General features: G+C 47.8%; 1 protein-coding gene across 1 annotated transcript; it reads left to right on the forward strand.

Moving 5' to 3' along the window:
* The first annotated feature begins 1,283 nt into the window (after positions 1-1,283).
* On the forward strand, positions 1,284-1,724 carry LOC148702273 (uncharacterized). The gene has a single exon (XM_088705292.2). The coding sequence runs from the start codon at positions 1,284-1,286 to the stop codon at positions 1,722-1,724; it is 441 nt and encodes a 146-aa protein (XP_088561418.2).
* Positions 1,725-12,072: the final 10,348 nt, after the last annotated feature.

The raw sequence follows: 12,072 nt of genomic DNA on the forward strand, positions 1-12,072 counted from the left end.
GCGTTGTCCCCTAGGACCTGCTCGTTGTCCACGTATGAGAGGGAGATGATGGCGGTCATCCATGCAGTCACAAAGTGGAGGCCATACCTTATCAGCCGTCGATTCATCGTTCGGACTAATCAGCAGAGCCTTCCATTTTTTTTTGAGCAGCGCATACATACTCCAGCCCAGCAGAGGTGGGTGTCGAAGCTTCTCGGCTACAACTATGAGATGGTGTACAAAAGGGGCGCAGAAAACTGAGTGGCGGATGCACTATCGCGCCAACCCGAGTCCGGCGAGTTGGCGGCTTTGACTACGCCGGTTTTTCCTTTTATTTCAGACTTAAGGACCGCCACATGCTGGGATCTGGACCTAGTACAGATCAGAGGGAGTTGGCAACAGACCCGAGCAGTCACCCCAAGATGGAGGATCGAGATGGGTTGATTCTGGACCACGGGTTGATCCGCGTGCCCACCAATTCAGCCTTGCGGGTATTATCCAGCACTTCCATGATACTCCTTTTGCTAGACACGAGGGATTTTTCAGGACCTACAAGAGGCTGAGCCAGAGCTGTACATGGGTAGGCATGAAGTCAGCGGTCAGAGCTTATGTACAGCAATGCGATGTGTGCCAAAGGGGGAAGGCGGATTCACTGCGACCTGCGGGTCTACTTCAGCCTTTACCGATTCCTGATCAGGTTTGGAAGGATGTGTCGATGGACTTCATTGAGGGGCTGCCATTAGTTTGAGGGTACTCAGTGATTATGGTCGTTGTGGACCGCCTCAGCAAGTATGCCCATTTTTCGGCGCTTGCACATCTATTTTCTGCTCGACGGGTGGCAGAGGTCTACATACGGGATGTTGCTCGATTACATGGTATGCCTCGGACTATTGTTTCTGATCGTGACCGCATTTTTGTTAGCGCATTCTTGCAGGCTTACTTCAAACAGCAAGGGACGAAGCTTGCCATGAGCTCGGCTTACCACCCTCAGACCGATGGGCAGACGGAGGTGGTAAATCGCTGCATCGAGCAGTACTTGCGCTGTATGATTGGTGATCGGCCCCGAGAGTGGCTTTCTTATTTACCTTGGGTCGAGTATTCGTACAACACCGCTTTCCACTCAGCCATAGGGATGACACCCTTTGAGGCGGTGTATGGACGAGTACCACCGACGCTGCGAGTCTATGATCCACTGTCACATGCAAACCGGACAGAGGCAGATTTTGAGCTCTTAGACCGCGACGCTACCTTGCGGCGGTTAAAGTTCCACATAATGACTGTGCAAAACAGGATGAAATAGCTACATGATCGGAAGTAGAGATCCAGTATACGAGGTGGGCGACTGGGTATACGTCAAGGCACAGCCATATCAACAGTTGACACTGCGGCCTATGGCGAACCAAAAGCTCTCTCATTGTTTCTACGGGCCCTTTCAAATCTTGGAGCGCATTGGACCCGTGGCGTATCGCTTGGACTTGCCGACTACATCGAGAGTTTACCTGGTATTCCACATGTCGCTTCTGAGGGCCCGGCTTGGACCCAAGACATCTATCGGCCCGATCATACATGAGCCACTAGAGGATGAGGTAGTGGAGCCGGTTCAAGTGCTGGCGAAGCGCAGAATACGAGTAGATGGACGACTGAAAACCCATATACTAGTGGAGTGGCTGAGGAGAGCAGTAGACCAGGCCACATGGGAGTTTGAGACTGAGATACTTGATCGTTTCTCTGACTTCCGACCTTGAGAACAAGGTTAAGAGAAGCGTGGTGGAGTGATACGGTTGGATCCACTAGACCGCCTTAGACTGAATCATTTGGTTATTTTTGCTTTTGAGTCCTCGATGTTAATTTTATTTCAGCATAGCCTTGTGTTCGTTCGATTCCTGTCTACCTAAAAATATGCTAGACAGATCGTTGTTAGAACCGACAAACAAAAGTTAATTTAAATTTTACTCTTACCTTTCCTACTCGAAGAATAGTGGTTGTAAGAGGTCGATCCACAGGGAGGTGATTGGAGTTGCATAAAAATTAAAACGTTCACTCGGATTCAAAATCGAATTTCGAATAACTAAAGAAAAACATTATTATGAGGATATTGATGGATTCTCTAGTCTACCGGAGAATTTTCTTTATTTAAAAATAATAAAAAGACAAGTATTTAGAAATCAAAGAGCATTTATAAATTCATGAAATGTTTAACTATTCAAAGGAAAATTTTGGCATGAATTGAAATGGATGAAAGCAAGTGCTAAGAAGATTGAAACCTGGAACATAAACTGCACAAAAGAAAATTTCATATATTGCATAAAAAAAAAGAAAGATTACAGAATTTGAAGAACGGAAATTAAAAACAACAGAAATTACAACTTTAGCATAAATAAAACTAAAAACCCCAAAACACATGCTCTTAAAATAAAACTCTTAAAAAAAACAAAAAGAAAAAGAAAATATTAGAACATGCTCTGTTTTCAAAAGAGAAAACAGAGCATTTCCTTCACAACAATCCCTCTCCCCTGTTCCTTCTTGAACCAGCCGAGCTTCTTCTTCTCCTTTGGACCCGCCGGCCACCACCCTCCCAGCTCCTCCCCTCCTCCTCTCCTTAAATAGGTCGCCCACCCCCTGATGGACAGCGACGAATCCCTTGATGGAGGGGTAACGGATGCTTGATCGATGGGGATCCGATTACTTGGGGGCTGGGATTTGGAAACGGAAGGAGGAGCCGATCTCGGATGAGCCGCTGGGTGCTTGGATCACGGTGCTTGCAGACGCGGAGGCTTGAAGCATGGGATGCATCACCGGCTTCAAAGGAGGCGGACTCGGGAGCTTGGGCTGCTGGCAGTGACGCGGACGAGCGAATCGTGCGAAGGAGGCTGAGCTGATCGCGGAACAGGCTGGGGCTTCCTTCACGGATGGCTGATCTAGGAAGGGACGCGATGCAGGGGCCCTCGAATCCGGAAGAGGGGGACACGGTGCGGGATCGTCGGGAGGAATGCTTCACGGATGGAAGAAGATCCATCTTCTTCTTTGGCCCACGGACGGATGCGGGATCCGTGATGAACGCGGACGGGCGGATCGTGCGAAGGAGGCTGAGCTGATCGCGGAACAGGCTAGGGCTTCCTTCACGGATGGCTGATCTAGGAAGGGACGCGATGCAGGGGCCCTCGCCGGAAGAGGGGGACGCGGTGCGGGATCGCCGGGAGGAATGCTTCACGGATGGAAGAAGATCCATCTTCTTCTTTGGCCCACGGACGGATGCGGGATCCGTGATGAACGCGGACGGGCGCTTGGGATCATTCCTTCTCTCCTGCACGGATGAAGCTGGAGATTTGATTCGGATGAAGGGTGGACGCATGAATTTGGGAGCACGTTGGGATTGAACACGGATGCTGGAATCGCGTGAAGAACGCGGACTGCTGGGAGGAGCGGACGTCTGCTGGGATCACGCGTGATGCTGGATTAGGCGTTTGTGATCACGCCTTGGAAACGGACGGAAGAAGCTTGATTGCAGCATGGGATTTTGATGCGGCTTGGACGTGATGCTGGGGGGAAGCTGATCCGTGGATCCCTGGGACGTTTGGCTTGGATGCGGTGAACTGAATATGGGTCATGTGCCAGTTTCTGCAATGGAATTGGATTTTTGGAAGAAGGTCTGTGACTTTCTTTGCCCTCCTGAGATGGGAGCTGGAAGATACCGAGTTCCGTCCAATTAGTCATATAGTTAAAAAAATAGTGTGATATAAAATTTGGCTTGTAGACGGACGGACTGAGTTCGTCATGGTTCATCTGTTCTAACTGGAGGTCAAGTGCAATTCTTTCAAGTCATGGGTCACCCAGCACCTCATAGTTATGATATGGCCAAATTAGATTTGCCCAAAATTCTTTCCTAAAAGCATAAAGAAATTGGACTCGATTCGGACCCGAACCCGACTCGGACCCGACTCGATCTTCAACCGGGTCGGATCTGGGAAGGGATCATTCTGAAGTCAAATTTGTACTCAATGTGCATTTTATCTCTAATTTATGATAATCTGTGTCAAACCCAAATATAATATTAATCTAGTGAATTTATTATTATCGGTTAGCAATAACATTAATTTTAGTGACATGTAGATCGCACTTTTGTGCTCTCATCACACCCCCCAACTAGCTTATTGCTAGTCTCTAGCAATTAACAAGCAAACGATAAAATGAGGGCACAAAAAGATGTAGTCTAACTTATGACTCTCTTTTTTTTTTCTTTTTTTTTCTTTTTTAAACTAAATACACAAAACTAAGATATGTACCCATTTTCGTAGGGAATCACGATTGCACTTAGCACGTGCAACAAGCCTTTAAACCCTTAGGTTACCCTAGTGGACGAGTGTTGCCTCGTGAGGGTTTGCAGTGAAGTTACCCACAAACTTCATCAGTCAGGGATTTCCAATTTTTAACTCGAAATTTGAACAAGTATTACTGTATGAACTTAGAATTGCAAGGACAATAAAGACTTATTGCTATCATATTTAAGCAGACTCTAACTCAAGTTCCATTACTCCCCATCTATCTGCTAACAAGTCAAGAATGTAGTGAGGTGCAAGATAGTATCATATAAATGAGTGGCTTTTACTTACTTCCAACATGATCACTTCAATTTTCAAGACTTTCTAGAGTTAAATGGTAATGAACACCCCAGATTTATTTATTTATTTATTTATTTATTTATTTATTTTATTTTTATTTTTTTTTGAATGAAAAGAAGAATGACTTGTGCAATATCTAGCCTTATTAAGCTTTCTAGCTAACCCATGTAGCGAGTGTTAGGCCAATGACTCCCGATCCAGATGGCTCAGGGCACTAGGTGTAGAGACACCCTAACAGGCTTAATAACTCAAGTTAACTAGGCTTCAAGGCCAAATTAGTCACTCCGAGTTTAATCTCAATCATACTCACCTTTTTACGCGAACACTCGCTGCTTGCCAGGCAAGAGGCCCGGTTACTCAGTGAGAAGACTTAAAATAAACTCATTATTTTTATTTATTTTATCTTTCTTTTTTTTCTTTTTTTTTTTTGATTAGGATGTTCATCACACATATAACTTTAAATTATCTCGAAGATTAAAAGTATTCATATTAGTTGCAAGTATACATACCCCACTATTCATATGCTTACGTGTCGGTGCTAAATCATCTTGTAACATGTTAGCAGAAGATAGGTGGGACGAAAACTCAAGCTAGAACTGCTATCATATTCCTTAACTCAAAGCTATTGTCAAAGCAATTCCTAGTTTGTACAGCCAAAAAGATTAGAGTTTGAGTTAAAAATTTGAACTCCTTTTTTTTTAAAATTTTAATTTTTTTTTCGCATAAAAAATCAAAAATATTCTCACCTCCATACCTAAATCTAACATTGTCCTCAATGTTAAAGAGAATTTAAAGCAGTAATAGGATAGAGGAGAAGTTACCTGATATGGGTGGATAAAGTGACAATTGGGGCCAAAAACCCCCAAACCTGCATGTTAGTAATTTATTGAATTTTTTTTATTTTAATTATTATTATTATTATTATTATTATTTTAATAATATTTACATGTTGGGTTGCCTCCCAAGAGTGCTAAGTTTTATGTCTTCAGCCGGACAAAATGTAAATCCTCCTTTTTTTTCAACCATTATCTAAGAATGGTTTTGGAAGAGTCCGATGAAGAACAGTCGGCTGATGATGATCTATGCTCATAAGGAGAACAGAACTAAGGGGCGCATGCTTGACCCCTTCCTCGGAATAGGCAAGGTAAGCCTCTAAAGGATCCTTATTATAGGTTTGTAAGAAAGTCTCCTGAACCAGACTTTCAATCATGTCAACTTCATTGATTTCTTTGTCATCTGGTGGTTGTTTACTTATGTTAAAGACATTAAGTTCGACTTTCATGTTGCCAAAAGATAACTTCAGCATCCCATTTCGACAGTTGATCACAACATTTGCTGTGGCTAAGAAAGGTCTACCTAAAATTATAGGTGTGTGACTGTCTGGATGTATTGCAGGTTCAGTCTCAAGGATAACGAAGTCCACAGGATAGTAAAACTCATTTACTTTCACTATTACATCCTCTACAATCCCCTTGGGGTACTTCACCGTCCTATCTGCTAAGGAAAGGATAATATTTGTGGGCTTTAATTCTCCCAAACCTAACTTTTGGTACACATAGTAGGGAAGTAGGTTCACACTGGCTCCTAAATCTAATAGGGCTCTCTGGATGATCATCTCTCCTATTTTTATTTCAATGGTGGGGCAACCAGGGTCTTTGAATTTCGGGGCAATCTGTTGTTGAATGAGAGATGAGGCTTGTGCAGCCATAACAGCTTGCCTAGTGACACGAACGAAGGGATTACAAAGCGAATCCCAACAACGTGCGGCTCGGTCTATCGAAGATAACCGATCAGCCTTCCTGGCATGGGTACCTAGTCTCTATGACTTAGGTCATGCCTAACAACAATAATGCAGCGAAACACAACACCAGAAAATACCACGAAGGAGAAGAAGAAATGTAGGAGAAGAGAACTTTATTGAATAACCACTCAACTGATTACAATAAGCTCTCTTGGCCTCTCCAGCTCTACCGGATACCAATCCCTCCCCTTTGAGGGTCCTCTTATAGAGAAACAACCTCCAGTTACAAGTCCCTCATGAACTCCACTTCCCATGCACAAGATAAGGATGAATTCTAGATAAGATAGGAAAACCCCCATTCCCGCAGGATTCTGCGCAATCAGATAAAACTGCCAAGTTCATGCCTCAAACGAACTCGGATTACCATGAAACTAGATTTGTTGGATTCAGGACGAAAAATGCTTCCAGATGGCACCTTTTCCACTTTGAACGGACTTCTGTAGAGTTCCCAAAATGCCCCTCAAAGTGAAAATGCGTGGAAACAGCGTTACAGCCACATCTTCTAACCATACACGTTTTCAGTTATAAAAACGTGTTAAAACGTGTCCCTTGCCTTCTGGAGACTTATGCCACGTTCCTCCATCAGTGGCACACATTTCCATGCATCCCAATTTCCCGGATTCAGTCCATGCTTCGAGATAAGCCCACAACGCTGAATCAGTCTCGTTGCAGCAGCTTTCCTCCTAATGATGAACCAGCATGTATTCTCAACAATACACGCCTTGGAGCACGTGCCCACGGCCCCATGCTCTTGGGTATTCCACCTACATCTTGCACACGTTTCCCTAGGTGATCCTAGGGTCCAGATTTGGTCTCCAAGTTGCCCAAATCTCTAGAGAGCACCGTCAGACCTCGAACCCGTCCAGCGACCTGATCTGGTTTATACCTTGATCCGCGTCCGGTCCAGCCCCGATTCGAGGAGCCGTGACACCCTCCCCCACCTAAGCCGAAGTCGCCCCTGACGAGGCTAGGTGGTACTCGTTGATGATGTCTTCGAACTGCCATAGTTCGTCACCATATTCCCAGCTTGCTTCTGAATCTGATAATCCTTTCCATCGGACTAAGTATTGCACACGGTTACCCTTTTTCCTGTCCGCCTTGATTTCAGAAACCTTCTTGGTGTAATGAACTCGTACGGCCACTGGAGCTCGCCCGCTTCGAGCCCGGGAAGGGTCAGTTGTGTCCTCTTTGAATGGTTTCAACAAGGACACGTGGAACACCGGGTGCACTTTCAGCTTGGAAGGCAGCGACAATCGGTATGCTGTCTCTCCAATTCGATGTGTGATGATGAAGGGACCTTCATACCTCCTCACAAGTGCTTTGTGGTAGCCCGACTTCAATTTCATGTGATGATAAAGCTTCACCAATACCCGATCACCAACCTGAAATTCAGCTGCCCGCCGCTTTATGTCAGCCCACTTCTTCATCCGTTTGGTCGCCTTCCACAAGGAGACTTGAACCAAATCTGTATCCTCCTTCAGATCCCTCACGAACCTGTAGGCGGTCGGACTACGTCCCATGTAGTCTGCTGCGATACTTCCCGGAGTGTCTGGTTGCAGCCTTGTAATCACCTCGAATGGTGATTTACCTGTCGACTCCGATCGCTGTAAGTTGTAGCTGAATTGGGCTTGGTCCAAGAGTCGCACCCAATCCCGCTGGTTGGCACTCACATAGTGCCTCAAATACATCTCCAATAATGCATTGGTTCGCTCTGTTTGGCCATCGGTCTGAGGGTGGAAGGCCGTGGACATCTTCAACTCCGTTCCGAGCATCCGAAATAACTCCGTCCAGAACCTCCCCGTGAAGCGAGCATCGCGATCAGAAACGATACTCCGCGGTATTCCCCAATATTTCACCACATATGTAAAGAACAACCGCGCCACGTCCTCTGCATGGCAAGTAGTAGGTGCTGCAATGAAGACTCCGTACTTCGAGAAGCGATCCACCACTACCATGATAGAGCTGTTCCCATCCGCCAGAGGTAGTCCTATGATGAAGTCCATGGAGACACTCTCCCACGGACGCTCTGGTATAGGTAATGGCTCCAACAACCCTGCAGGCCGTCGATGTTCAACCTTGTCTTGTTGGCATAGTAGACAAGTGCGAACATACTCCTCGATGTCATCCCGCATCTTCGGCCAATAGTAGTTATGTTCTATGAGAGCTTGGGTCCGATGCACCCCCTGGTGTCCCGCCCACATAGAATCATGGTGTTCTCGCAACACCTCGCGCCTCAGCCCTCCACCTGAAGGCACATAGACACGTCGCCCTCGTGTCAAAATCAGCCCTCCTTCGGTCCAGAAACGGCGCGCCTTGCCGTCTTTGATGAGTTCACCCATGGAAGTGGCCCATTGATCCTTCTCCATCTCGGTCTTGACCCTCTCCATTAGGTTACTTGCTGGTCCGGAAAAGGAAGAGACTGCAGCCAGCTGTGCCTTTCTACTCAAAGCATCAGGGACTGAATTTGTTCGGCCCGGCTTGTACTCGATGTCGAAATCAAATTCAGCCAGAAACTGCTGCCATCTCGCCTGCTTGGGGGTGAGTTTTGGTTGGGTCTGAAAGTAGCTTGTGGCCACGTTATCCGTGCGCACCACAAACTTAGATCCGAGGAGGTAATGACGCCAGGTTCGAAGACAGTGCACAATTGCAGTCATTTCCTTTTCATGAACCGTATACCTGCGCTCGGTGTCGTTCAACTTCCGACTCTCGTAGGCCACTGGGTGCCCTTCCTGCATGAGCACCCCTCCAATGGCAAAATCTGATGCGTCGGTGTGGACTTCAAAAGAAATAGAAAAGTCCGGTAGCACGAGGACCGGCTCCGCCGTGACCGCCTGCTTGAGACGATCAAACGCTTCCTGACATTGGTTTGACCACCGCCATGGTCGATCCTTCTTTAACAAATCCGTCAGTGGGGCGCATAACTTCGAATATCCGGTGATGAACCTCCTATAGTAATTTGCCAAGCCAAGAAAAGAGCGTAAGTATGTAACACGTGTAGGTACCTCCCACTCGGCTATGGCTGAAATTTTTGAGGGATCCATCATGAGCCTTCCATCCCCAATGATGTGCCCGAGGAACGGCACCCTCTGCTGCGCAAACACACACTTCTCCTTCTTCACAAAGAGTTGGTGCTGCCGTAGGGTAGAGAAGACTTGCCTCAGGTGTGCCACATGCTCATCCAATGTCCGGCTGTATACAACAATGTCATCCAAGTATACTACCACGAATTTATCGATGAAGTCGTGGAGTACACGCTGCATCAAAGCACAGAAAGTTGCTGGTGCGTTGGTGAGGCCGAAAGGCATGACAAGGTACTCGAAGCTCCCGTACCTTGTCACACATGCAGTCTTCTCAATGTCCTCCTCCGCCACGCGAACCTGATAGTACCCGCTGCAAAGATCCAACTTGGAAATCCATCGTGCCTTGCCAAGTTGATCGAACAAATCATCAATCCGAGGAATGGGGTACTTGTTCTTCACCGTGAGCTTGTTGAGGGCCCTGTAGTCGATGCAGAGTCTCAACGAACCATCGTGCTTCTTCTGAAAAAGTACCGGTGCTCCATACGGACTCTTCGAAGGTCGAATGAACCCGCTGTCCACCAACTCCGTTAGCTGCCTCCTCAGCTCCTGGAGTTCAGGTGGGGCCATCCTATATGGTGCTTGAGCTGGTGGACGTGCTCCATGCACCAAATCAATCCGATGATCGATTTCTCTTTCTGGCGGCAATTGCTTGGGTAACTCGGGGGGCATCACATCCCCGAATTCAGTGAGAACACCCTCGATGGGCGCTGGAATCTCCTCTCCTTCCAGTAGTTCTTCCTCCTGAAGGGACGCAATATATGTTGGAAGTCCCCTTCTCAGCCCCTTAGCAAGTTGCATCGCCGATAGGACTCGCTGCGGAGTCCCTTTAACTCGCTTCCCTGGAACTACGCAAGCTCCACTCGGATTCAGGACCACCACCACATCTGAATCCGGCTTTATCATGGCTTGTAGCTGGGTAAGCAAAGACATGCCGATGACCACCTCGTAGTCGTCGATCGGGGCGACCACCGCTGTCACCCGTCCGGTCCATGCGCCGAATTGGATCTCAACATCCTTCGACGTTCCACTGGTAGCCACTTCTGTGGAGTTGACCACCTTGAACGTGTGTTCATCATGTTCAATCTTCAGATTTAACCTCTTTGCCGTAGCTAGGTCCACGAAGAAGTCAGTGGCACCCGTATCAATGAGTGCCTGGAAGATGTGACCACCAATGCAGATAGGTGCATAGAGCAGACCTCGTGGCCCCTTGGCCTTCAGGGCATTGAGACTGAGTGAGCCCATCCTTTGGTCGGTCTCTTGCTTCTCCTCCACCGCCATAGATGCTATCTTGCCCCTCAATGGACAGTCCTTCACCTTGTGCGGTCCATTGCAAATATAGCATGAGATGGTGCTGGTACCTTGCGCCACCCCTTTGCCCTTCGCTTGGGAAGCCCCTCCACTCGAGGAGCTCGGATTCGAGCCCTTTGTACCTCCTTTGTGACCTGATTTCGCTCCCCCACCTTTGCCCTGTTTCGATGCTTGGGCTTTGGGAGCTGTGGGTTGAGTCTTGAACTCGATGAGAGCCTCCGCTTGAGCTATCGCCTCGTTCAAACTCTGGACTCCTCTTCGCTGCAACTCCATCTTTGCCCACGGTTTGAGCCCGTCAAGAAAAGTGAAGAGAGAGTCCTCGTTGCTGAGGTCTGGTACCTCCAACAACAATTCGCTGAACTCTCGCACATACTCACGCACATCGCCCTTTTGCGTGAGCCGCCGTAGTCGTGCTCGAGCATCATCCTTAGCGAACGCGGGGAAGAATTGCTTTCGAAGTTCAGTTTGGAACTGTACCCAAGTGGTGATTGGAACAGCCCCTCGCTTCACATCGTCGGCCCGACGTCGCCACCAAAGCATCGCCACGTCCCTCAAGAACATGGCCGCCGTGCTCACCTTCATGGCTTCCTCCCTCACGCCGGTAACCTGCAAGTATTGCTCCACGGCGAAAAGAAAGTTATCCACCTCCTTCGCGGACCGTCGTCCGCAGAACTCTTGTGGCTTGGGAACATCAAGCTTATGCAGGGGGCGCGTAGCCTCTCTTGCGACCTCCATTGTCAATGGAGAAGGGGATACGCCTGTGGTGGTACTCTCCTTTAAAAGGTCAACCACCTGATTTTGGAGAGCCTTCACCATGATCTCCAACTCCTCGTTACGCCGCAGCACTTCCTTATAGCGCCGCTCCATATCGAAGGAAATCTGGTTCAGCTGAGCGGCGATTTCACCTCGGAGGGTTGCGTCCCTACCCTCAAGGTCCTCCGTCCGTCCTTCAACCTCAGCTATTTGGGCCTCGCACCTCCGTAATCGATTGTCGGCGGAGATAACCGGAGATGCAATACGTAACCCATACAGAGATTCATCAACTGGATGCGCTCCACCCATCGCCGTGCCTCCTCCTGAGGCTGGATTGGGATCCATGGTCGAGGATGATGCGTCCGCCATTCCCACCTTGGAAGTTACCGTAGAGGTCGTCTCCTTCATTTCTGGTATGGCTCTGATACCAAGTGACACGAACGAAGGGATTACAAAGCGAATCCCAACAACGTGCGGCTCGGTCTATCGAAGATAACCGATCAGCCTTCCTGGCGTGGGTACCTAGTCTCTA

Source organism: Phoenix dactylifera, chromosome 10 (assembly GCF_051530095.1).
Source record: "Phoenix dactylifera cultivar Ajwa chromosome 10, Ajwa_hap1_PhDact_Kaust_v1.1, whole genome shotgun sequence".
Classification (NCBI taxonomy): Eukaryota; Viridiplantae; Streptophyta; class Magnoliopsida; order Arecales; family Arecaceae; genus Phoenix; species Phoenix dactylifera.

Coding starts and splice junctions, on each gene's coding strand:
- LOC148702273 (XM_088705292.2), top strand. CDS start 1,284: ATGATCGGAAGTAGAGATCCAGTATACGAGGTGGGCGACTGGGTATAC.